The 26,990-nt window shown below is 54.2% G+C and overlaps 1 protein-coding gene across 1 annotated transcript in view; it reads right to left on the reverse strand.

Annotated features, from left to right (window-relative positions):
• Positions 1-22,992, reverse strand: part of AHCYL2 (adenosylhomocysteinase like 2) — a 61,191-nt gene extending 38,199 nt beyond the window's left edge. The window contains 2 exon segments of the mRNA XM_084303787.1: positions 22,518-22,767; positions 22,769-22,992. Coding sequence (XP_084159913.1) covers positions 22,518-22,767; positions 22,769-22,923 — 405 coding nt within the window. The 5' untranslated portion in view covers positions 22,924-22,992.
• Between the last annotated feature and the right edge of the window lie 3,998 nt (positions 22,993-26,990).

Here is a 26,990-nt window from a genome sequence, read left to right on the forward strand (position 1 = left end):
ACAGCACGGTTCAGCAGGAGGAGACCAGGAAAAACTCCAACCTGCTCGGGACGAGGCTGGAGGGTGGAAGATGATGTTAAAAGGTGGGCACCGGGCTGCAGCCCTGGAGCTTGGTGGGCAAAACAGAGCCTGGAGAAGTGGTCCCAGTCGTGTGTCCCTGGTACCTGTGTTCCTACCAGCCCCACGATGGATTTCCTGGCCCCTTTCTCCCCTGTGTCTATTTTTTCCGTGCCTGTTTTTCCAGGCAGGTTCCCCCGGCTGCTCAGCGCGGCAGAATCGCTGCTCCGTGTCGCTGGCTGCTGCTGCAAAAGCAGGCACTGAGCGTGAGTTTTGCACCAAGTGGTGACTCGAAAACATTTTCCTGGACGTGCCACATCAGCAGCACGATCCTTCACCGCACAGGGCTGCGTGTGAGGACCTCCCAGTCCCACACGGGATGGCTGCACCATCAACCTGCCCAATTTTCGGGCTGGCACACGCACGTAGAGCCAAGCCTCCACCTGGAGGCACCAGAATCACCCACCCTGGGATGCAGACGACCTCTTAGAGCCACCTTCCTTTTCCAAGTGCCGTTTCCTTACGACAGCTCAAGCTCTTTTCCATGTGCTCCTCATCGTGGTGCCTTGCACGAGGCTTTGCAGCTCCGACGTGGCACGGGCGGCGATCACAGGGACCAAAACTGCTTCCAGCTCTCCTGCCTGCCTAGGACTAAAAGCACAAAATAATTCAAGCGATAAATAACAACCAAAGCTTCGCAGGATCTGAGTACTCTGTGTCCTCTTCCAGAGCTTCCCCCGATGCGTCGGTTCCCTGAAAAGCGGCGTCCTTCTGTCTGCTTTCCTCTGGAAGTCGCTCCCCGTATGTACCGACGCGTTGGTAATTAGGAAAAAAAAGTCGCTGCAGGAACCAAGCAGATGCTAGGCTGATCAGCTCTCACGCAAAAAAAAAAAAAAACTACCAGTCAGAGCCAAACGCACCCTTCCTTTACAGGGCTTTCGTTGCCACGCGTGCTTAATTTATGCAGCTCGTTTCTGCGGAAAAGATGTGAAAACACAGGGTTTTTGGCAGATCGGGAACTTTGCGCCGCAGAACGGGGACTGCGCCCTCCTCTGCACCTCTGCACCCTGCTGAGCGCAGCTTGCTGGGACCCAAAAGCTGGCAGCTGCTCCGTGCTACCAGAGAAATAACAGAAATTTGGTCAAAATGAGCCAAAAAGTGACTTATGCAGCAGGTTAGTGCTGCTCGGACACACCTGTAGGCTCCAAAGCAAGCGTCCACATCCACATCCCTGGTCCTGAAGGTGTTGGGGAGGTCGCTCGAGGCACGGAGGACGTCTGCAGGCTTCGTGAGGAGCAGTGGAAGGGGCCCAGCACATCAACACGCATGGCAGGAGTTGCAGCATTACTCACAAGTTGTTCGAGCCGGGGCTATTAACCAGAATCTCTCTGCCTTGGAGAAATCCGCACGCAGCTGCTGCTTCATCCGGCCCAAACTGCCTAGATTCTCGGTGTTTTTTTTTTTTAAAAAAGTGGGTATTTTATGCTCCGAAACGTGCACCACGTTGCTGCTGTGAGGCAGCAGTGCCGTGGGATGGGAGGGATCGACGCAGAGGCTCCGCTCGGCCAAACTTTGGGCATCAGGAGGGAGTGAGGACGAGGAGGACGCACCTTGGCTTGGATGAGCAGAGCTCCCTCGGGGTCTCGGGTCTCAAACGCAGACCAGGGAGCAAAGGGGAGGCTGTAGAGCATCCCTGGGTTACACCGCTTACATTTAGAGCTGGAGGTGCCGGAACACTTTGCTCCCACTCCGAAGAGGCAGCTGAGTGCTCCCCGGGGGACTTCTCTCCCCCAGAGCTGGGATCGAAGTCAGCTCCTTCATGAATAACCTCTCCTTTCCTTTTTCTTGCTTAAACCTTAAAAGACCGTGTTATTAAAATGCATTTATTTCCTTTCTTCCCCTTGCTTTTTGTGGGGGATAGATGTAACGCTTTTATTCCATCGCTTCTGTTTTATAACCACAATGGGTTTTAGTATCAGCTGGGGTTCTGGCTCCTTGTCCCTCATACAGCCTGGTTTCATATTCCTTAGGGGAAAATAAATAAATACAATATTTAAGTTCCATGAGAGGTGGCTCCACGGCACGCCAGGACCAAATCTGTTTCAGGGCCGTGCCCCTCGCTCGATGGGACGCCGGCCGAGGCGCTCAGCTCGCCGCGTTCCCGTTCCCCCGGCAGGGCAGTGGGAACAGCAAACCCCAAAAGAGGGGAAAACCAAACCTTTTGGGATCTGGAGGTGGCCCCGGAGCTCCCCAGCCCCTTTACAGGAGGTGCCACGACCTCCCTGCTGCTCACACGGAGCGGTCACCGCGCTCAGCAGCGCCCGCTCGGAACTGGCAATGAACGGGGCCGGCGGAAGGAAAATGGAAAGGAGCGATGAAAAAGCCCCAAAATCCTCAGAAACGCCGCTCCTGACAAAGAACGGCCACGCGTTTCAGCGTAACCCACCGGGATAATGGAGGAGAAAAGTGTGAGGAATCGAATGTGGGTGGGCTCCTCAAAAAGCAAAGCCTCGTTAAGAGGCCAGGCTAATGGGGAACGTGGGAAGAGAAGCAATCAAGGCTGCCTTCAGCTCCTTCTGCACAAAGAGGTTAATAGCGGAGCCACTTGGAGCCTCAGCAAGTTTCTGTCTGCAATTTTCGTGACAGGAGAGAATGTATCTGACATTCATTAGCTCTCCTAATGCTCACATATTTTCGCGACAGAACGGCTCGCAGCTCCAATCGAGGTTTTTTTTTTAAAATAAGTTGAAAAAAAGGCTCAGAAGGCAACCGCACCACGCAAATACTGCCAAGAGGAATCGCAGAACTGTAGAACGGCTTCGGGTTGGATGGGATCTCAAAGCTCATCCAGTTCCAAAAACCCCTGCCATGGGCAGGGACACCTACACCAGACCAGGTTGCCCAAAGCCCCGTCCAACCTGGCCTTGGGCACCCCCAGCTCCTCTGGGCAACCTGTGCCAGGGCCTCACCACCCTTAAAGTGAAGAATTTCCTCCTCTGGGAGAATTTTTGGAAGGCAGGCTGCACACAGCAACGTGGATGTGGCTCCTTCTGGACACGCAGACGGTGTCCCAGAGCCAGGGGCCGAGCCCAGGCAGGGCTCGTGCTGAAATTGGGAAGCATTTTTGGGTGTCGGTGCCGCACGATGCTCTGCGGGGCAGGGTTTGAGCGAAATCTGCTGGGATTTCTGACCTCCTGCTCGGGCGAAGCTCTCTATCCTCCTGCACCAAGTGAAGGAGCTTTTCTGGATGTTTCGGGTTGGCAAAGAGCTCGAACCAAGTAAAGAAAAGGAGAAGAACTCACTTGCAACGGGACCCGTCCTTCTGTAAGCACTGCTCACGGGATCAAAGTTGGGATTTGTCCCCAAAACACCCATCTGAGCTGCTCCTCAGGGTCAAGCTCACGTTTGTGTTCATTCTTTTAGAGATTATACATACGTTAAGCAACAATAATGTGTTGTTTACAGAAGCAAGGCAGCTGGCAGTGCCAAGGCCAACAACAAGGGAGATAAAGCAGAAGGTTTGTAGATTAAAGCCACCGAAAAGCTGAAGCCAACAGGAAAAAGGGAAAAAAAAAAAAAAAAAGCCCAACATTTCCCTCGGAGCAGCAAGAGCTCCCCCAGACGCTGCCCCCGACTCATTTTGGGGCCACACCAAGACCCCGAAACAGCTCCAGGACAGGAGGCAGTGCCCTTAAATGCAGATAAAAGCAATGTTGGTTGGACAACACCGCTCGTTGCGACGTGGAGAGACACAAATGTCAGGTTTTGGCACAGGAGTTGTACGTGTACCCTTCAAACCCAACCTGCTACAAGGAAATAAAGCAGCTCCGTGTTGGACAAAATTACTCCTCAGCCCGAACGCTCCTTCCCAGTCTCTCAAGTCCCATCTTCATGGGAGCACCGTTGTCTTTTCTTGAGGGATTTCATAGAAATGAGAATTAAGATAAACGCCAAAAGCGGTCTCCTCCCCTTCTCCGCCAGTTTTCAAACACTCCACGACAAGTAAAGACAACACGTTTATCACAAGTCATGGGACGAAGAGAAAATCCCCACCATATTCCATATTAAACCATATTAAACCATATTAAACCATATTAAACCATATCAAACTCCAGTTGCTATCATCGGCACAGTTAAGAGCCTTTTTCTGCTCCCCAGCATTTTCTCAAAGCTCTCAGCAGGGAAAGGTCCGCTGCCCGGGATCACAACGGGAGCAGCTTGGCCGTAAAACGAATAAAAGGAGTTTATTCATTTATTTATTAATAAAATTTTTAAAAAATAATACTAAAATGAGGAGTCTGGGAGCGCCTTTTTGCAACGTTAGGCTGCCCTGTACATCGCCACTCCCATTTCAGACCACGCTCAAACCCAGATTTTGGTAGAAAAAAGGCTAAAAACACGGAGCACACCACACTCGCCCCGACTTCCAACGGTCCAAACACTAAAATGTGTTTTTTTTTCCACTCCAGCATTAGAAATCCCAAGCCAGCCGACTCTGAAACCCACTAGAGGCAATGGGGCTTCCCTGCGCACGACCCAACAAGGACGTCCCAAATCATACCTGCAGCGAAGGCAAGGAAAGAGAAGCGAGGAAAGAGAAGCCCTTGCAGCACCGAAGCACTGCAGAGATGACAGTACCCAACGGGTGGCCTCAGAAAAGCTCTGGTGCAGCTTTCGGGCTGGTTTCCTGGCCAAAGCTTTGTGTTTAGGCAACGTGCAGTTTACCAAATCCGAGCAATTCAGCGCAGCGCTCGTGGAGAAGCTCGTTTTCGTGCTCTGCTCTTATGCTTCAGCTGGGTCTTCAGATAAGGAAGGAACGCTACAATTTGTGAAATCCCTTCGGTGACACTTCGCGTTTTGAATTTGGAGCAACGTCAGATGTTTGCCACATCACACAGAGTGGGTTCCATTTTACACCAGGCCTGTTTGCTTTTTTCCTTTTATTAAGTTTAACTGAATTTGGGGCACCCTTGCAATGCACAGAAGAGCAGGTCCACTGTGGGCTAAGCCTCCAAACCACGTTTTTGTCAGGCAAGGAAAGCTGCTAAGCATCACAAGCAGATTTGAAGTTAATGAATAAGCAAACACTTCCTAAAGCCACTCACGGATGTTTGCAGATAACCACCTCATGCGCTGCTTTCAGCTCCATTATCCGTCTCAAGACTCCAATACCACATAAAAAAAAAGACAAACGCTTTAAAAAATATTAAACTCCTTCATAGCACAGGGCAATTTTCACCGTCAAGGCACGGGAATCCACAGGGCACTGCTCACGCCAGGCCGTGGGAGGCTCCGGGAGGGTCTGTGATGAATCCACGCCACGATGGGAAGGAAAAGTCTTCTGCCTTCGTGTAGCAGCTGGGAAGAAATCCCCACGAGGAGCCCAAAGCTGTTGAGAAACCCACCCCAGGAGCTAAACAACACCAAGGGACCCATTGCCCCCTGAGGCAACTGCTTTGAGAGATCCCCGTGAAATGCAAAAGCACCGATCGCATTTTAAACAACCCATTAAAAAAAATAAATAAACCAATTTTTGGATAAGGAAGGGGAGCCAAAGCAAACCCTGGTTCCTCAGCCTCCTCCAAGAGGAAGGCTGAAGCCTGTCCTGAGGGCTGGCAGCGCCAGCTTTGCACCCCCAGTTATCTGGGGGGGAGAGGAAATGAAAACGAGGGCGTTTTTTTCCTTCCTGGGTACGAAAAACGCAGCCACCAAATTATTTGCTGTTGCTTTTCTTTTCCCCGGCAGCCTGCCAGGCTGCAGGACTGACAGCTCTTCGGCTGATGGGATGGGATCAGCCCCAGCTGATCACCTTGCTGGCACCTCCAGAGCCAAAAAGGAACCAGCTTTTGGGAAAAAAAAAAAAAAAAAGGAAAAGCACTTGGGGTGTCTGGGGTTTAACCCCAGTGGCCAAGGGGTCCAAGGAAAAGCGTGTCCTGTGCTCGGGTGGTCTCATGCTGAGGGATCTGCAGCACGCCTGGCACTCAGCCTGGTTCTCACCTGCTTGCAGGCTTCTGATTGTTATTCTCCACCCGTTTCAGTGCCCACAGAAGTGATTTATATCCACTCCTGCAAGTTAGGAGCAGCTGGCTCCTGGCCATGCTGAGGAAACGCGGGCGGCACAGGCTGAATTTATTATTTTTCTTCCCGATGCAACAAAAAGAACAGGGAGGTGCATCAGGGAAAGCAGCCTGGAAGCTCTCCATCAGCTGCTTGGCACGAGAGGCCGGTTCCTGGAGGAATCCAGTGGATCCCACAACTTCCAGTGATGCAGGAGCAGAGGATAACCGTGCTGGAAGGTCCTGGGCATCCACGAGGACGGACAAACTGCCCGGCACCACCACAAGCAATGCAAACTGCGGGTAGAAGGATCAAGAGCCCCACAAAGACCAAATCCCTCAAGCTCACCGGACTACAGAGCTTCAGATTTTCGCTCCGTCGCTCAAGGGGATGAGCGTCAGAAGTCCCTCTGGTGTTCTGCAGCGAGAGGAGAGCCCCGAGGCTCTCCCTCAGGCCGGTTCTGGCGATGTGCTGCAGCAAACACACGCCTCGCATCCTCAGGAACCTGCCAGCACCACCCAGCACGGGCCCCGAGCAGCCAAGGTCTGTAAAAAAACGAGCTTAAAACAAGTAAGGAACACCCCATGAACAACATCTCCCTGCACGTGTCACTGCAGCACCAGGAAGGGTGGTTGGGTTCCCCTACGCCTCCACCAACTTCATTTTCATCCTCTCCCCGGGGGAAAGCACCTTGCTTTTGGCACCAGGGGTGCTTCACAGAGGGGTTCTGCCCCCAGAGGCACGAGAGCAGGGTTTTAGGAGCACCAGAACTGGCTGAAACACCAGGGTCAACGGTGCTAAGCCGTGGTTCTCAGCCTTCTATCACGCTGATGGGGAATATTTGCGGAACGGCGTGTGGCACAGGCAGGGATTTTCTCCCGGTGGAGGCAGCAAAAAGCCTCCAGGCAGCAGGGCTGCAACCAGCACTTACCCCAGAAGCACGGATGCTTTTAGTGAGTGCAGTTTGACAGCTTCAGTGGGCAACAGAGAAAGATAAAATTATGATTTTGGCTTCTTGCTACACGCATCGGTTATTAACGCAGACAAAAATAAGCTTTGCTATGTTCTCACGGCTACGTATTCCGATACTCTCTGCAAAATGTGTTTTTTAAAGGCCAAGATTTATCGAAATGTGCCTGCTGACTGAGAAAACCCTCTAACGGAGCAGCTCCTCCAGCCACCATGGAAACATTTGGGTGTATGTTGGACAACACGGACGAACTGCTCCTCCTGGCAGTCCCTCCTAACACCACGGGGAGAGCAGCAAGGCAAGGAAAACTTCCCCCAGCAAGGCAACACGGCGTGCTGGAGAAGACCCAACCGAGATCACTGCCATTGTGCAAATGTCTCTGGATTTCTGAGCCCCTTGCCTTGCTCCTCCTCTTCTGCCGGCCCTCTGAGGGTGAGCACGGTGGCACCCGGTCCTTGCATCGTGCCTGGGATTCAGCCCTGGCGTCGCACTGCTGCTCTCACCACGAAGCATCTCCTCGTCTCCTCTCCTTCCACTGCTGCGGCCGCCGCCTCCTGCAGGTTGGCTTTGCAGGCAAAGATGACAGAAGGTGAGATTTGACCACGAAAAGGCAAGGCATCTCAGCAAAATGTCCTAATCTGTGAAAACTGAAGCTCTTCTTGAGGCTTTTCCAGCGGTAGCTGCCCACCTCCACCTCCCAGAAACCCAAACTCCCTCTGCCTGAAGAAGCAGGAGGGCCCGTCTCAAAAAGAAACCTGTTCTGGTTCTGAACTCCAAAAAATGCGAGTGTAATTCAACCACGGAATCCTTAAATAAAGGTTTCTCACACCCTCTGCTTTTATAGGAGTACAAAGGAAGAGCTCAAGCACCGCTTCCACTTATTTCTCAGAGCTAAGCAGAGGCGCAGCAGAAGATGCTCTCAGTAATTTTCTGACACTTCTTAGAAAAATGCAAAGCTTGAAGCCTCCCAGCAACGTCCTTTCAAGGCTCACAATACAATCACTGAAATTGTAGAGCTAAACCTCCTAAAGCAGCTCCTATGACGAATAATTCTGCAGCTGAAGGACTGCAGTTAAAGACCAGCAAATTTCCGCCCACCTCCGCGTGCCCTCCGCTCCAGCACGCGGACCTCACGCTAAAGCAAAGAGGTTCTGGGAGAGGGAAGAGAAATGAAAGCTTGTGGGACTGGACACACATCAGGAAGGCTTCAAGGGCAGGCAGAAACGCACCAAAATGAAGCCCAAAGCCCCTGCTGGCCTCCCCGCGTTCACATCTCTCCACGTTGACTTCTCACATGTGTGGCTGAAGGAAGCGTTGGGTTAGGGCTTCATGCTTTTAGCGTATTTCTAACAGAGAAAAACTGGCAAAAGAGCATAAAAACGGGTGTAAATAGAGGTTGGTTTGTTGGGATGGAAAGCCGAGCAACGAGATGTTGTGCTCCGTTCTTCATGGCAAGGAATACGACGAGCTGTCGCCGCTGTAAATGGTTGGCTCCGCTTGAGTTGGTCCAGAACTGGCACGGTTTGGGGCCAAATCTTCCATTTCTGACAGCTTTTCAGTAAAGACTGAAAGGACTTGCACGGACATTTGAAGAAGGAATTTGGTCAAAAGGCTTTATGTTTTTTTTAAGGCTTGTTATTGTCTAAGCATGCAAGTACCGCAAAGCTCATATGTTCACAGGGAAGACGTGTTTTCTCTATACAAGCACAAAAATCAGCTAAAATGAGACCCGGAGGTTTTCTTCTCCATTTTCTCTTCGAGTTTGTCAGACCAACATCTCAGGAACGCAAAGAGCAGCACTTTGCCAAGTCATCAGCTGGGAGAGTGAACCACGAAAGGAAATCTCCAGGCTCAGAGGGGCTGAAATGTAGGACACGGCCGTGTTCTGCCGGGAGCTGATAGCGCTAAAGCGATGTTGTGTTTTCAGATGAGATCTCTGGGGTGTGAAGTTCAGAAGTTCAGAGAATTTAGAGGTGAATTCTCTCCTAAGTCATGTCCTCTGCTGGAAGAGAGCTCACAGACACACTTCTTTGGCAGGTTTTATTAAAGGCCACTTTGGGGACAAAGCCTCCCAAAATCCGTGTCTCCTTTCCACCACCAGCTCCTTCCTGAAACAGCTCTACTAGAGGGGACTTGAGAATTTTCTTTTAGCTAACAAAAACCTCCCGAAGGCCAGAAAATGCTGGGCCTGCCTGTCAGTACTGCGAGCATCCTGAACAACATCACGACGCCACAACAACCTCACTCCCGTTAGCTCTGGAAAAAACAATTTGTCGTCCCTGAGGACCGCAATCCTGCCAGATGAGGGATGGAGACACAGATATCGAGATTTTTTTTTAAAGGAAACCATAACGTGGCTCTCTCCAGACACTCTGTTTTGCGCTGTAACTGCGTTCCCAGCCTTTTGACACCCTAAATGAAAATAAATAAAGAAGCAAAGCAGGAGGTGCAGACTGTGATATCGCACCGAGCCAACCAGCTTCACGTTTTCAGTGGCACCCCGAAGACTCGATGCTGCCCCAGCTCCGAATCAAATATTCCCTTTACTCCTCCTCGTTTCTTTAATAAAATTTTAATTACCCTGAAGGCAGTTAGGGCTGCATACGAAGGCAGATGCCTCATAATTAATGTAACAAAACACCAGGATTATTGTCTAGCCACGCTCTGCAAATCTGAGAAGATTCTGTCGGGCAAAGGGCTTTGGCAGCCGCATTTCTGTGCTTTATTTCCTGCAACTGCTGCACGCATCGAGAAGTTCTCACCCCGTGAAAGCCCCTGTGACACGTGGGCAGATTCCTCTTCTAATCTGAAAGTCCTTACAGCTGAAATCCTCCTGGAAAGGGCGAAGGCACCACGGGCTGGGGTCGCTGCTCCTGGTGGCTCTATCCTCCTGCAGCTCACCCGCACCTCGGAGAGCCCCGGAGGACAACCAGTATTTGCAAACGAATCCAACGAGGAGCTTCAGAAACCTGGGGGTGGTTAGAGGGGAATAAAATTTAGGGAGAAGTACTGGGGGAGTGATGGAGAAGTGGTTCCAGGGGCCGTTTCCAGCATGAAGCACCTTTAAACTGCTCTGCTCTCAGGGAGCGCCAGTTGTCCATCACGGCACGGCTGAGGGCTGGCCAGGGCAGGAAAAACTCTTCCCTCATGTTCACCAGGTGAGAACAAGAATACTGTTCAGAGGGATGTTTCATTGGCTTCCTAAGGATTTATTTAAGGCTGGTTACGAAGCGGACAGCAATCAAGAGGCAAAGTCAAAACCCAACCGCACACAAACCTAAAACCACGCGCCGAGGAGCGAGCTTTTGTCTGAGAACCTGGCTGTGGGCAGGCAGTAAATAAACCTGAGGAGTAAGTGCTGAGGGAGCTACAGGGATAAAGGGACTTCTGACAACTTCTACAACAGAGCCACTTGTGATCAAGGTTAAAAGAGCGTAGGCAATTTGGCACCGAGATCTGGAAAGCCTCAAAGCCACTCGTGGCAGAATGTCCAGAAAAGTGCCCGTCTCCTGCGCTTCGTGCAGAATGATGCCTGATCATTTTAAAGACAGCTGAAGGTGAACTGCATGGTTTCTGTTTTTTATTCTGTTTATTTGCTTTGCTCCTCTTCCTACGGGGCCCGTGCTGCTTGGCCTCGAGCGCAGGGCAGGCAGAGGAGATGTGGGTGCTCTGAGAGGTGTCCTCAGCTCCTTTTTCTCCTATCGGAAGGGATGGCCCCGGGAGGAGCAGCTTCTTGTGAAGCCCTTTTTCATCACTGTGATCAGAAAATCATGAGATTGGGTACCCCAGCTTTTTGTCCTGCCACTGCAGGAAGAGCCACAGCGTGCCGGCCTCCTTTCCAAGCCCCCTGTTATGCCACACTCCCGTTCCCCACTCCGTGTTTGTGGCAAACCCAGACCCCAACACACAAATCTAAACACAGCCAAATATTATATACCAAATATTAGATTCAGGCACCTAAACCTGCACACAACGCAACTGCTTACTGCAAGCGCCGTCCCCTTTTTGGGGAAAAACAACGCAAACCTCAGCAGCACGAAGAAAGCCTTTACAGCACGGTGCTCCTCTGCACAGGGAGGTATTTGCCAACCGAAATGCGTTTTATTTGGAGGAAAACAGAAGGAATGGGATCGGTGAAAGCCTCAAGACAAACAGAGGGTCAAAAATCTGTACGGTGACTAATTTGGGTTCTACCTGATGTATTATAACGTGCTGGGAACGTGCCCTTCTGCTGCTTTGCTGCCTGTTCTCCCCCTTCTGTTTGTTTCCGAAATCTGTTCCGTGACATTTCTGTTCCTCCGTTCCAAATTTCTCAGAAACTAACTAGCGACGAGGAAGCTTGACGGCTCGGGAGCTCTGCGTGTACGAAAAAGAAAAAAACAAAAAAAAAACACTCAGCAATGAGTCAAGGCTGAGCCGCCGAGGCGAGAAGCGAGCAGCGAAGGCCGCGTGAGAAGGAACACCCAGCACCTCAGAGCTGACGTTCACCTGGAGGATTCTTCTGCTTCGTTCCTGACAATTTTGAAAACGAATTTGCCCACACCCGCTGCCGTCAGCCTCGTTGAAGGGAACGTTTTTAATTCCCTGGCAGCCGCCGACTCGTCGGCAGGGAGACTGCAGAGAGAGGCAGCGAAGGACTGCAGGGTGCTGCTCATCGGCGCTGTGGATGAAGAGCTGCTTGAGCTGGGCTGGAAGGGAGAGGCTGCTCTGCTCTTCCTCCTCTCACCCTTCTCCTCCTCCTCCTCCTCGCTGGTCCACGCGCCGCTCCCCAGCCCCGCCACCCTCGGTTTGTTTTGCGAGAGGAGGCAAAAAGGGCTGGAAGAGGAGGTGCAGGAAGGTGGGAGCAGGAGCAGGATCCCTCGGGGGATCATCCAGGTGATTCAGCAGCCTTGCCCAACCTCCGGGCAGAAGGGGAAGGGTGAAGTGGGACGGGTGAACCGAACTCACTCGTCGGGGCTCGCTGGCACGGGTTTCTGCCCTGCCTTTCTGCCCCAGGTCACCCTTCCCCCTGCCCTGTCAAGGGGAGAAAGCGGCGAAGGAGCAGAATTCCTCTGAGCTCGAAGACGAAGCTCGGCAGAGCCCGTGGCACCTTTCACCTCCTGGATGAAGCTGGAGGATAAATTTCTCAAAGATGCTTGGTTGATTTCTAATCTAAATTCTGCTCGATGCTGGTCTGTGGTTGCACACAAATCTAGAGCGAGGCTGCCCCTTCCCCTTCCGTACCACCCTTATCAACACCCTCTTATCAGTGCCACCATCGGCAGGCTGCTGTTCCTTTCAACCAAGGAAACAAAGAGCAGGAAACAAAGAACAAATGAAAAACAGGAGAAAAGAGCAGCTCGGGGTCCCTGTGGTGTGAAAAGAGCTTTGTCCAGCTCCAGCTGTGTCCGGGAAGCTCAGCGGGGCTGCGTGCACCTACTTGGTTCTGCCGCTGGGTTACCGAAGGAAGAGCCTCCAAAAATCACACGCGTGCTCGATGAATCAGCCCGAGCTGCTGCCACAGCTCCAGTCCTGCCTCACACAACTTCCAAAAACCCGGCTTGGTCAGATTTTCCACGCTGGAAAAGCGGCTGCTCTGGCATTTTCTGATGGCTGTGCCAGCAGCTAACGCCCCTCGGAAGAAAGACGAGGCAGGAGGAGAGGTCTCGTGGCAGCCGTCTCGCGACGCACGTCGACTGAGAACGCTTTACGTGTATGAGATGACTCTTTTGGGGTCGTTTTGCTGCCGTGTTTCCCTCTAAAGGGTCATTTTGCTGACCGCTTCCCTCTAAAAGCTCAGGATATCCCGTGGGGCACGGAGCCTCCTGGAAGAGCACAAGCACCAGGCAGCCAGGAGCACGGCCACTCTTTTGGTGAGCTCTCTGCACGCCCCCACGCCCCTTCCTACCCTCTAGGGATGCTTTCACCCTCTCCTGGATCCCCACAGATGTCCAAAAAATGAGTCCTGAAGACCACGATGGAGCAGGGTTTATGCAGGAGGAGGGGAACGGGTGGGAGAAGCGGTGGGTCAACAGGCAGGGAGGAATCGGGAGCGTGGAGCGGCGCGGCCACAGGACACGGAAGCGCTGCAGGAGGCAGAGCTGGGGGAAAAGCACCCCAAAATCACCAGGAAATTCTCGTTTCATCCATCTTGCCTTACACCACGGCGAGTTTCTCTTTGGGGTGGGTTTCGTTGTCAGCCAAACTACACAGGAACAAAAGGCCTCCAGTGCCACGCGCCAGGCTGAGGAGCAAGCCAAGAGAAGGGGAAGGAAACGTTTTTTCCTGCTCTCCAGGCACCCGCGACGTGCCCGATGCTGAACATCTCTCCTTCCTTATTATTCTCGGCTCAGGATCCTTGTAGTTGTTGAGGGCTCCCCCGAGACCCATTCCAGCCTTCCTCCTCTTCCCTGACAAGGCAATTGCCTTGCTCCTTCGTGCAGCCCAGCGACTATTGTCAGAAGTCTTTGCTCCGGGGGTGGGTTTCTGGACTTCTCCTCCACCTCTCGAGTGACGGAGATTTAATATCAGAAACTTGAAACGAGATCAATTCATTTTTCTCTTTCTGCTCCTTTTCTTTTTGCTCCTACTGCTGCACCATCTTGGACCATATTCTGTTAATTAGGGGCTACCACCTGTACCAAAGCTATTTGCAAACCAAAAGCTTTGTGGAGCACTTCCCAGGGACAGAGGCTCCGTTACCACGTCCTCGCCGTGCCCTCGTGCCCACCAGGAAGAGCCACAGGCGGCAGCATCCCATCTCCTCGCGTTCCCCACCAGGATGGAGCCAGCAGCATCCTTTTATCCATGGCCTGCACCAGCTCCCTGATAATAAGGGGCAAAAAGCCAGCAGAGACCTCAAACACCTTCATCCTCCTTGATGGCAAGCTCAGAGACAGGCGAGATGCCAATCCCAAGACCTGAAGGCGAAGGGTGACAGCCCAGGAGAAGTGCTCTCGTCCCCCTCTCCTCCTCTGCCTCTCCTCCAGGACGAAGGACCCGTTTGCAAGCCAGCTGCTTGAGGCAGTGCAGCAAACCAGCTGGTCCACAAAGGGGAGAACAGCTCAAAATTCAGTGAGGACTCACCAGCAAGGAGCGCTGACCACGCAAAGGAGGGTTGGGAGGCTGAGCGAGCACTGCTGAACGCATCCAGAGACATCTGCGGGTGAGTCCTCGCTCAGAAGTAAGACAAGGTTGACATAAACAGCTAAAAATCATTGGTGAATGTTTTTCCCAGAGCCAGCAGCTGGCATAATTAACCCAAATTAGGGGACCTGACTGTGCATGACCTGGAGGAGCCACTAAGGGCGAGCGGGCCGTGATCACCCGGACCCACAGGGTGCAGGACGGCTCGGGTGAGGAGTGCCCCGTGCTCAAAAACTTGGCAGCTCCGTGCTTAAAAACTGGACTTTTAGGGGCAGAAAGGCTGGAGAAGGAGTGAGGAAGGTGGCAGCTTCATGGGGAAAGGCCTCGCAGTCCCACACGCAGCAGCCAGGCCAAGGGCTCCAGCACCAGCCCGGGCTGGAGCCGATTTTAATGATAATAGTTGCCATGGTTACCTTAATTCCATCACAGCTCCGAGTTGTCTCGCAACTCAAGGCTCCACACACGGCTAATCAGGAGTCTTGCATAACATTAGCACTGAATAACCCAATTTAAACCCATTTCAAAGCCCTGGATTGTCGCAGAGGTTGTTGACGCAAAAAGGAGGAAAAAAAAAAAAAAAACAAAAAAGAAAAAGGGAAAAACACAAAACACAAACCTGTTTTGTTCTGGGAACTGCTGCTTCTGCTTCTGTCCCCAGCCAGCGCCCCGTGCGTGCAGAAGCTGGGGGTGAGCCAAAGCCAGAGCAGAAGCGAAACTTTTGGTTTGTTTAGGCAAGTAAATGCCGCTGGGTTTTCTTAGGAAGGAAAAGGAAAGGGAGGACGGTGACACAGTGACACGGCATCACGTCAGAGGGGCTGAAAAAAGGACTCCTGGCGATTATGGGGAGAATAAAACAACGTGAGGTGACCATCCTGGCGTAGGGAGCATGGGGAGTGTGGTGTAGGAGCACATCAGCTGCAGGGAGAGGTCTCCAACTGCAGCTTCCACGTTCCTCCTTTGACGGCTGGAAAATATTCCTGTAATTTAAACAGAGCCCGAATAAGCTCAGCTGACCTTAGTCTAGACAGAAGCTCTCCCAGATCTGTTCCAGTTTGCCTTTTGGGTTTCAGGTCCTTAAAATTAGGACCTGAACAGGGCAGCGGGGCCCCTCTGCAGGAGCTCAGAGACAGCAGGGCACAAGGCAAGGCCCCCATCCAGTCGTCAAGTCTCAGGAGAGCAAAGTTTTGGGACCAGCTTTTGGTGATCTGCCCTGCGGACTGGTTTCCAGACAGCCCCGTGTGATCCCCTATTAACTTAGGGGCAAGAAGAGAAGTTTTTCCGATCCCACTAGGGCCGGAGCAGACGCAGCCCCTCGCACACAGACCCCAACCCGCCAGGAGAAAAAAAAAGAGGCTTTAAAAAAGGTTTGGCACTTCAATGTCCTACAAAATCCCATTTTCTACAGTGCCCATGAACTTCAGATGAGCCACACGGGCCAAAAACCGAGCAAAAGACCTTATCTGTCACTGGATAAACAGGGATACACAGAAGGGAGAACCGTAAGAGCTGGCAGAGTCTGCCACCTGCAACGCGCCGCCTCCCGCTAGCAAACCCCAAAAAGAAATTAAACAAGAAAATTAAAAAGAAATTAAATGGCTTTTGTAGGACGTGCAGGCAGCCCCGGATGGGCTGGGGCCGTGCACCCCAGCAGCACGGGGTGGGAAAGGCAGCGCGGCAGGATGCTGCTCAGGCGAGGAGGCACGAGAGCAGCGTAAGAGCCTTCCCCTCCCACGATTCTCATGCCGAAGCCTAATTTGTTCTGCTTGCATTGTGCTCACCTAGGCGCTATTTAACCACGTTACAAAGCCAGGCGACAAAAACCAGGGGTGGGCCGGCATTCGGCGCCTCTCCCCCTGGTTGTTTGGTTGCTTGGTTATTCTCCTCTCCGGGGTTTTTACCTCCCTCCAGCTGAAATCCAGGTTTCTGCTAGGAAATAATTGCAGGAGAGCCGAGGTGGCAAGGAAACCACCCCCTCCACTCCTCCAGCTGAGGTTTTCCCAGCAGGTTGGCTCACAGCATCCATCAGAGCAGGAGGAACAGATCGCGGGCGCTCACGTGAAGCAGGAGCAGAGGAGGCAGCGTTCTGGCAGAGCCCTGGCACGGTGTCAGCGCTTGGTATCGGTGTTTTGCTCCTGCTGGAGAGGAATCTCACCTTTTTGGCCCCTAAAAAAAAGCTCCCGGGCAGCTCGGATGGCTCAGGCGTTAGGACTCGGGGTGTTTGATCCAAGCGTGGAAAAAAGGGAACTGTTTGGAAGGATGCAAGGTGTAGGGCGCTGAGTAAGTTACCACCTGTAGTAAGAACACATTTCGTGCTGTTTGGCCTTCGCAGGAGTCGGTATGGTACAGAAGAAGGGAGAATTGCTGGCTAAAAGCTGATGGAGGAAGAGGAAAGGCCCGTGATTGATCCCCCCACCCTCAGGAGCTGTGGTATCACAGCTCCCAGCTCACCTGAGGGTGAAGGTTTCACACACCAACACCCCGCCACGGTCAGCCTGCCCCGGGCATCACCACAAAGACAAGTTTCGGAGGGATCCAGGGCAGCTCCTTCAAGGCAGGAGGCCCCCAAATGTCTGTTGGCATCGAGGGTGGGCCGGGGGCACCAAATTCCAAAGGGGAGAGCAGGAGGCTGAAAGGGGGTGATTTTCCCCCAGCAGCACCCAAGGGAGCCGTCAGGCACCCGTCTGCATTCAGCCCCCAGGGCCAAGGAAAAGTAGCAGCTGTGTTCTGGAGGACAGATCTTCCTTCCCCTCCTACCTCTTTTCACAGCGCTGAACAGCTCGCTAGGTTCACGCTAAGGCTCTGAGAATCAGCCCGGGCTTTTTTTCCCCCCTACAGAAATAAAACCTTGGGATTACACACACGAATAGTGTCACATGTAAAAAAAAAAAAAAATAAAAACAAGAAACCCACAGTGAGTGCTCGACACCTTCGCTTTCAGATTTAAAGGATTAAACACCCATTAATGCACAGAGAAGTAACAAAACCCACGATGTGATGCCAACCACCGCAGCGTCCTGGGATTTAATATTTAATTCACTTTGGGGTCAGTGTTATCCCAAAAGCCCCGTCCCCAGCAGGGCAGAGCTCCCGTCCTGGCTCTGCACGGCTTTAAAAAGCAGCCCCACGGGACTCAAACCCTCCGAGGGGTGACAGCAAATGTCACCGAGCCCGGTGAACTTCTCACCTTCCCAGCACGCGGCCCAGGCACGCAGCCACCCGCGGGACACGCCGCCGCCGCTCTGCGCTCGGCCTGTTTGCCCCAGCTCGCCACGTGGCTCGTGGCAGCCCAGAAGCATAATTATACAGAAAGAAATGCACACGCCGTGTCTCTGACACGTTACCCCTCGCCTCCTGGCCTTTTCTCTGATCCTCACCTCCCCAACCCGCTGCTGCCTCAGGAGAGGCGGAGGGGAAGGTGAGGAAGAGGAGGGAGCGGGCACGCACTCGTTCACACCGTGGATTTCTGCACTGGAACCCAAAATACCAGCTGCTGGGGGCGCACCGAAGTGCTGACCCCTTACACAGCCAAATCCCTTCGAGAGAATCGGCTGCAGTTACCTGGAAACAAAAAAAGGGATTTTCTTCCCGATTCCTGAACGCGCACACAGCAAAACCGGGACGGGATTTGGCACCAGCCAAGAGTAAATTGCAGCAGCTCAGCGTGACCAAAAGCCACTCGTTTAAGGCCAAACTGGTCTCTGTGAAACGCTGGATTTTTGGTAGCAACCTCCCCACCCCAGAAAGGAGCAGGTTTTTGGTGGGTTTCTCTTTTTTTTTAATCCCACATCGAGCTGTTTCGTGCGCTCTGCGAACAATAGCAATTATCTGGGCCAGCACCGAAGCCGCCCCGAGCAGATTTCCCCGCCTCCGTAAGCCCCAAAATCACGGAGAGAACACCAAAAGTGAGTCAGCGAGCTCCGGGGTAACTGGAAGGCGAGCTGGGAACAGCGAGCAGAGCAGCCCGACCCGCCGCCAGCCCTCTGCTAAATTGGTCCCTGAGTCACTTTGATGGGAACGGGCCATTCCTGGGATTTTCTCACATAACTTTGGGATTAAACGCCCATCACCTCGTGCCCCGTTAAGTAAATACCAAGCGAAGCCTCCGGGCTGGCGGGCGAAGGCATGTTCGCACTCCTCCTGTTTTTAAATCCTGGCCTTCGGAAGAAAATTCGAAGCAGAGCAGCTCTGGACAGCCAGCTCGTTTTTCGACTGGCTTTCCTCTCCTCTGACGCTCGTGAAAAATGCAGTTTCTGCCTATTTCCAGCCCCAAAAAGCACCAAAATTCGAATGTTTCGCGTAGCAAAAGGCTAAAAGAGCTTTCAGGGGACCACTGAGGCTGGGGAGCCACCTCGGGCAGGGGACAGGACGTGGCTTTGGGGCCGGACTCAGGCTTTGCCCCCGGGGCAGCCACAAAGCACAGGGAGGAGGCGGAGAGAGGCTGCAGGAGCAGGGCTTGGGCTCGGCTGCTAAATGCTGTAATTAGGCTGGTTTTCTGCGAGGAGGCTCCTCCGGGCAAGTCCACGCAGGAGGGTGCAGGCAGAGGACGGCTGGAGCCGGGCAGACACCAGCACAGGAGCTGCGTGCCACGAAGAATAGGATGGCACAAGCCCTGCTCTGGCAAAACGACCTCTGTGAGGTTTTCGTACCTGGCTATGAACGGGAAAAGTGTTGGTTATCTTCCTTCCTTGCATAAAAAGGAGACGAGCACGACCCTGCCATTCGATTCTCTGAAGTCCCTGCAAATGTCACCCGCTTCTGCTGGTCACCCGCTCCTCTGGAAGCTCGCTCAGAAGCCTCTGATCGCTTTAGGAACTGCTCCACTTGAGGTTTTTTGTGCACATTTCTGCTAAAATAAGGGCTTCCGTCCATATTTATGTAGTTATACGGGCACTTTTCCCCAATAACAATGTTGTAATAAGTTAAAAACAGTCCAAAGGTTCTCTCCTCGTGGTGCAAACTGTAGGAGAGCTTACGCTGCAGGGAAGCACTGCAGATCAGAGCATCGGTGTGAACATCAGATCCACAGAGCAGGGAACAACTTCGGGCAACCTGAGCACTCCTCATTCATAATGTTAAAAAATAAACAGAAATCCTTAACCTCGAATCCTCACAGCTCCCCGAAGAGTCACCATTTCATGTTCCTCAGGAGTGCTTTCTCACACTGATTTCTCCCCATTCAGACCTTTTTTTTTGGGGCTACAAATGCACAGCATGAGCTGCGTGGAGCTGGCTCGGTGCGAGGCTTGAGGTTTATTTTATCCTCCGTGCAGCTTTTCCCTCCCTGCCAGCCCTGAGCAAGCGGTGCCTGGCATCATCCAGGGGCTGGAGCTGGTTTCTCAGCCTGCCCCCTCCATCCACCAGGCAGATCCTGCCACTTTTCTGCAGCTCTTCCCCCTACCAGGGCCTTAGCAGGACGTTGGCTGCCTCCTCCACGCGACCGAGGTTCTGCCCTTGGACCCCTGGCTCAAACCAACCTGCAAAACCGAAGAGGAAACAAAAAATAACAAAGAAAAGAGCGAGGCGGATGCTTTCTGCACCCTGCTGCCGTGATTTGGGGCGATTTGGAGCAATTCTGTTCCTCCAGCCTCGTTGTTCTTCGGCGTACCCGAGGCTGGGCTCCCCAGCTCGCTGCTTTACGCTGGGTTTTAGCCGCGCCGCCTTGTTCGAGCTGAACCATGGCATTGTTTTACCACACAGCAGACGGAGCCGAAAAGGAAACCTGAAAGGTCAAACACGGCTCCGAAAGCCCTAATTGCTTCACCTTGCTCATCTTTCAAGTGTCAAGCCAGGGCCAAAGCTAAGGCTGGGCTTTTAATTGCTTGCGAATTCAAGCCCCGGGCTGCTGTCCCTGCGGGAAAGGCGCCGACGTGATGATTGTTAGGTGATTTTATTCCTGGGGGGGGGTCCAGCCCCCTCAGCACCCCATAAAACGCAGGTTTGCTGTTCCATCCCGAGCGCTGAGCTCCTCCTTTCCACGCTTGGCCACCCACTCCTGTCCACCGTGGTTATTTTCCATCCCTTCTTTTCCTGCTGCGGCGCCTCCACGCCGACGGTCGAGCTCTCGACCCTTCCGAGCAGCCTCCCAAAAATCAAACTCCACACGTTCACAGGGGCACGGAGCCCGGAGCATCACACGGAATAAAAGAGCCTCCGAGAAGGAGATTTCATTAAGCAGCGTTCAGGACGGGCTCATTAGAGCGGCGCTTGGGAGCTCGGCCCCAGGGGGGGGAGCATTTATGGCCTCCCTTAAGCGATCCCCGTGGATTATTAGGGTGGGTAACGTGGCCAGGCAGAAAGCAGAGCCCGAAACTCCAGTTTTAGGGACTTTAGGGGTGACCTCCTGCTTTGCCAAGAGGTAAATGCTCACCGTAAAGCTTCAGGGCTACAAAACTGCTGCCATCAGAGCTCCCCAGCCAGGGTTGCACGCCCTCGATGAGCCCTACGGGGGGGCAAGGAAGCAACGTGGCCCCGTTGCGGCCCCCGTGCCACGCACGGCAGCACCAACGTGTCCCCAAATTCAGCCTTTCCTCCTGTGTTTCGGTGTGGGGATGGGGTGAGAAATCACACCAAGAAGGAATAACCACGGCAAGGAGCAGGGTGTCATTGTGAGATTAAACACAAGCACCACGTCCAGCCAGAAGGCTGGGAGCCATCGCTCATCCAAATGCCTTGGTAGGGACACAAACCCAGCTGGATGATCCAACTGAGTCCAAACTGACCCAAAAAGGGGTTTTAAAACGAGAGCAGGGTCACAGGGAAGAGCTATCGTGGCTGTGTACCTGCACCTAGGTTGGAGCTGTGACACGAAGGTGTGCTCACACGTTAAGAACACGCATTAAATTCTCATGAAAAGCAGCAAGCACAACGCTTTCAGTATGTAAACCAGTCAAAAAGAAATAAAAAAAACACATTTTTTCATCCCGACAAACTCTAAGAACTGCAGCTGACCTCGAATCTCCCGGATTTTGGTGCAACCTTGCCGATATATTTTCGAACACACCTTTACGACACACTACAGCAAAGTTCTCCTGGATCCCATCACCGTTTGCATCCACTTCTTTTCCATTTATTTTTGTCCCGAACCTCCTCCCGGCAGCCACGGGGCCACGAGCCATTTTCTGGCTACCAAAATTTGGGGGGGGGGGGGGGGGCACAGGACCCACACAGGAGCCACCCCGTGTCCCCATACGCTGTGATGGTGTCCCTGTTTTCGAGGGGGGCACTGTGACAGGGTCCCCACGCACCCTGACAGTTCCTATTTGGGGAGGGGGTCCCTGTGTCCCCACACACCAGGACAGGGTCCCCGTTTAGGGGGGGGTGAGGGGGGTAAACCCCGTGTCCCCACAAACTGTGATGGGTCCCATTTGGGGGGTGTCACCCTGTATCCCCACACACCATGCCAGTGTCCCCATTTAGGGACTGGGGGGGACACTGACGGTACCCCCATTTAGGGGAAGACCAGAGGGGTCACCCCATACCCCACATAGTGACAGGGTACCCATTTAGGGGGGACTAAGGGGGGTCACCCCATGTCCCCACACACCGTAATGAGTCCCATTTGTGGGGGGGGGTGTCACCTTTTATCCCCCCCACCATGCCTATACCCCCATTTAGGGACTTGGGGGGGGCCCTGACAGTGCCCCCATTTAGGGACTTGGGGGGGGACACTGACAGTGCCCCCATTTAGGGGCAGACCAGGGGGGTCACCCCATACCCCACACACTGACAGTGTCCCCATTTGGAGGGACATGCAGGGATCACCCCATGTCCCCACACACCATGATGGGTCCCCTTTGGGGGGATGTCACCTGTGTCCCCAGATGGTGACAATGTCCCCGTTTAGGGACTGGGGGGGGACCCTGACGGTGCCCCCATTTAGGGGCAGACCAGGGGGGTCACCCCACATCCCCACACAGTCACAGGGTCCCCATTTAGGGGTCTGGGGGGGTGCCACCCTTTATCCCCACACACCGTGCCTGTACCCCCGTCCCATTTAGGGACTCGGGGGGGACACTCTGACATTACCCCCATTTAGGGGCAGACCGGGGGGGTCACCCCATATCCCCACACAGTGACAGGTTCCCCATTTAGAAGGGACATGGGGGGGATCACCCCATATCCCCACACAATGCCAGGGTCCCCATTTGGGGGGGGTGTCCCCCATGCCCCCCCACCGTGCCTATACCCCCATTTAGGGCCTGGGGGGGGGTACCCTGACGTTACCCCCATTTAGGGCTGTACCAGAGGGCTCACCCCTCCCCCCCCCCACCCCCCCCCGTACCCCCATTAACCCCTTCCTCCCCGGTACCTTCTTAACAGTGCGCGGCGCCTCGGTGACGGTGCCGTCGGGGCTGACGAGCGCCTCGGCCGCTCCACAGCCGCCACCACCCCCTCCTCCGTTATTGTCACCGCCGCCACCGCCGTGGTGGTGCCGGTGCTGAGGCAGCAGCGGGTCGCTGCGCTTCATGGCCGAGGCCTGAGGCGCCCTGGCGGCGGCCGAGAGGGGCGGCTGAGGGGGAGGAGGGCAACCGGAGGATGAGGCGGCGGGGGGGGGGGGGGGGAGGCCGCTCGGCCGCCGGGGCCGCCTCACGCTCGGTAACGGGCACCGAGCACGACGGAGGGGGCGCGGGGGGGCACGACGGGGCCGCCACAGCCGCTTTGTCCATGCTCAGCTCCTTCAGCTCCACGGCGGGGGCCGCCACCTGCACCGACATCGCCGCCGCCGCCGCTTCTGCCACCGCCACAGCCGCCGCCGCCGCCGCCGCCTCCGGTTCTCCTCAGGGACCGCCCGCTCCGCCCCCGCGCGCGGGGCACGCTGGGAGTTGTAGTCCCGCCGCCCGTCGCCACGCCCCGCCCGGTGCTACGCGGGGACTACGAGTCCCGGCGGGCAGCGCGCCGCGCCTCGGAGGGTGGCCGCGCGGGGGGTCAAAAATGCACCAAAAGTCCGTTTTAATCCATAGTTTTGAATATTACACAGTTTTGAATATTTCACGGTTTTGAATATTTCACGGTTTTGAATCATTCCATTTCTGCCCGGTTATTTTAAGTGGTTTTGAGGAATTTTGAAGATTTTTCCCCACGCTGCAGCCCTGCCTCCCGCTCTGTGGCACCCCCTCACCACAGGGAGGCTCCCCCCAGGCTGTCCGTGCTCCCTTCAAGGCCGGGTCTCCACGCTTTGGCCTGCCCTGGGCTGGTCCCAGTTCATCCCAGTCCATACTGGGACACGGCCTGGGCAGACTGGGGGGAGCTGCAGGGCCCAGAGCCCCCCTGCTGGGGGCTACCCTCATCTTCCCCTCTTGGACCACCTCAAGGGGCCAAAAAACCCAGCACCAAGCTCCCGGGCCTGTGGCTCCGCCACTGGCAAAGCCCCGAGGAGCAGGAGCCCAGACAGCACCCAAGAGGCAGGAAATTTGCTGTTCTGAGCCCAAAAATCCCCCCTTTGTGGGGGAGTGTTTGTGCACACAAGCAAACAAAAGCCTGGTAACAAAAGCTGGCGACAATCTGCGGCTTTCTGCATCCAGTTCTTTGGGAAAGCTCCTCGTAGGGAAGGGAAACTCGAACTCATTCTTTTATTATTATTATTATTATTTTTTTTTACTGGTGTCATTTTTAGGATTAATGCGGGATATCTCCGGGCACAAGGACTGCTGATATCGGTGTTGCAGGTGACTGCATGGCTGGATATTTAAAAGTCCCAGCCCTGCAACCCCACCCTTACACACCGTGAGCTCCAGAGGCACACAAATCGGAGGTGTAGCTCATCTACCGCTGGATAAATCTCCTTTAATCAGCCCTTTCTATGAGGTTTCTTATTTTTCCCATTCTTCAACCCACCCCCAACTCGCTCTTGCATTCAAAGTCCGCTTTTTGATTTATTTTTTCCTCCAAAAAATGGCACAAATCTGGAGGTTTTGGCACTGCTGCGTGGTGGGGTGGCTGGTACAGCCCGGCAGCACGACAGCTTCATTTTTAAGTTATTATTTTCCCTGAAGTCCATATGATTTCCAGTCTGTGCTTTTCAACGTCAACTTATTCATCGCTCAGCCTCTAATCAAGGATTTGGGGGCTGTGCAAGCACCGGGCAAAGCCCAACGTTGCCTTTCCAGTGGAGAAACAGGAGCTGTGTTGGCTGGAGATAAAAAGATCCCGTGGTTTTTGGTACCAAAGGGGCTGGGATCAGGCAGGAGAGGTGCAGAGCAGCCTGGAAAAAAGCCACCAAGTCCCACAATCTCATGTTGGGTTTCAGGACCCACCAGAAATGCCAAGGTTAGGCTGGCACAGGGCAAAGCAACCTGCAGGATTTCGACAACGCCAAAAATTTCATGCTTTGAGAGGAAGAGCACGGTCAGCAGGTGATGAAGCATGAGCACAATATGCCGTGTTGGTAAAAAGCCACCGGGGAGCGGAGGAAAAAACGGTTTCATTACGTGCCCGGGTGGCAGCTGGACTGGAAAACGCTCAGGGGAGAGGCGAGGGCTGGGAAGCAACGCGGAGAGGACGACGGGAGGAGCGTGAGGGGGGCGAAGTTGAAGAAACACAGGGCTTTGTGCACGAAAAGCGCCCAGAAAAGTCCTATCTTTGCTGAAATAACCCCGTTTTCTTGCCGGAGCGAAATCAAGATCGGTCTCACGGCACCCTCCTGCCTCTCCGTCGGAGCAGAAAGCTCAGGCTCGGGCAGCTTTCGCTCTCAGAAGGGGCTTTTGAAAATAAAACTCTTTGCAAGCCGCTGGGGGAGGGATTTGGGGTGGCAGCAGATGGAAATCCCTCCCCGGTGCTGCCTGTTCCGCGCAGCCGTCAGCCGGCTCCATGTGAAGCCCTGATTTCGGCAGCATCCCAGCCCTGACGGGGGGGTCTCGTGCCATCCTGGGGGCCAAAATCCCCCCGGTGCTGCTGCTGAGAGAACGACGAGATGAGAAAATGTCCGATATGGGGGCACCCGGCTCAGCACCACCAGCACCCAGCCACGCATCGCTCGCCCCCCTTGCCTTTTGGAGCACGGCCCCATCCTGGGGGTGCTGAGCTGCTGGAAAAGTCACAGGGTAATCTCAGCACAGCCAAACACCCCAGTGGTAATTAGTAGCCACTAATTGGGTGCTCCTCCATCACATCGGGGCACGAGGGTTGTACCCCGGGTTGCCAGCGCTCCGGCCGCACGGCACCAGGCTGTGCTGGAGGATTTATCTGGAAAAAGAGCGGAAATTGGGGAGGAAGGGAGAGGCCGGCGGGTAGGGAGGGCTCCAATGCTTGAACAATCGGGGCTCTGTGAGCACGGGGCAGAGCGGTGCTGGGGATGGGGACACGGGACGGGCAGCGGTGCTGGGCCCTGTGCCGGGGAACGCGGCCCCAAAAAGGTTTTCCCCATCCTGGGGCCACGTGTAGGTCGGCACAGCCAAAAAACCAGGGTTGGGAACTGCTGCTCTTACACGTGATGAGCACAAACAACGTCAGGTGAAATGGCACAGTGGTTTTGTCCTGCTCCCTCGCACGGCTCATCCTCAGTGCGTGGTAAGAGAAGGAAAGGCAGAGGAAAGCCCAGGCAGACCCCGAGGTTTGATCCTGCACGGATCTGGAGCCCTCCACGGGCTGGATTTGCCCATTTCCATGGCGTTTGGTCCTAAAAGCAGCGGCCACGTGGGTGCTGGCACTCGTGACAGAGCGCAGTGGCAGGGCTGCTTGGCACAGAGCCGATCCCAGCCACTGCTAAGAGAGGGCAAAGGCTCCTCCACGACCACAACGCCACGAGCATCACCCCAGGAGAAAAAAGGGGGAAAAAAATCCATTTACGTGGACGCTTTTTAGCTCCCTGGGGGACTTCTCGCTGTAAACCCGACAGCCAGCGGCCGCCTTGCCGGGTATATTTAAGAGCAGACGTCAACAGGAGCCCGCAGCGTTCGTTAGCTCTGCTAATTGCAGCTCCTGCTCGACGGGCTGGAGATGATTCAGCCTAGAACTGCCTGACGGCAGAATTTCAGCCTGTTCCTGCCTGATGGCACATGGATATTCGATGTGAGCCATCCGATTGTACCACGGCTATCGATTCCTCCTGGCAACGTCTCCGCAGCCTCAGCTACCCGCAGCCTCCGCCAGGAGGGATGCCCGACAGCCACACGGACAGGAAAGGGCTTGAAATAACAAAAAACTGGAAGGTTTTAAAGCTGTTTCACGACGGGAGGGCAGGTGGGGGGAGAGGAAGGGCTCTTTGCTCCTGCGTAAGGTAAAGAGGAGGCTGAAACGTTTTGGTCACTGAAGGGGAAGGGATCACGAAGAAATGCAGGTGCTTGAGCTCTTCCCCGTCCCCCTGAGGATGTCCCCAAAGGGGGATTTGTCCTCGGAGCCTTTCCTAACCTCTGCCTCCCCCCTTGCAGCACCCCTGTCCCAGCCCCGACGCGAGGGAGGCTTTGGGTACGTGGATGGAACGGGTCAGCCATGGAGACCCCCGGGGAAAGCCCAGGTGAGGGGAGGAAATTGGAGCAAATCCCCCCGTTTTGGGGCTGTCGAGCCCCACGTGAGGGAGATGCGATGTGTCCCAGAAGAGATGTTTTTCCTTAAGAAATGAGTTTTTCTGCCCATGTGCCAAATGGAGGGGGTTGGTGTGCTGCATGGGGGATGCATCGGGGTCAGCCCCAACACGTTTAGCTTCACTTACCACTTAGGAGCGTTTGATTCGATGTTACTCTCTTTTAAAAACGAAACCCACAGAAAAATCCCTCAAAATAAAACGTTTCGTTCAGCCCCAGACAAACCAGCCCCACCCTGGCTTCCCATTGCACGCCCCAGCCCC

The sequence above is a fragment of the Netta rufina genome (assembly GCF_964035555.1).
Source record: "Netta rufina genome assembly, chromosome: 1".
Classification (NCBI taxonomy): Eukaryota; Metazoa; Chordata; class Aves; order Anseriformes; family Anatidae; genus Netta; species Netta rufina.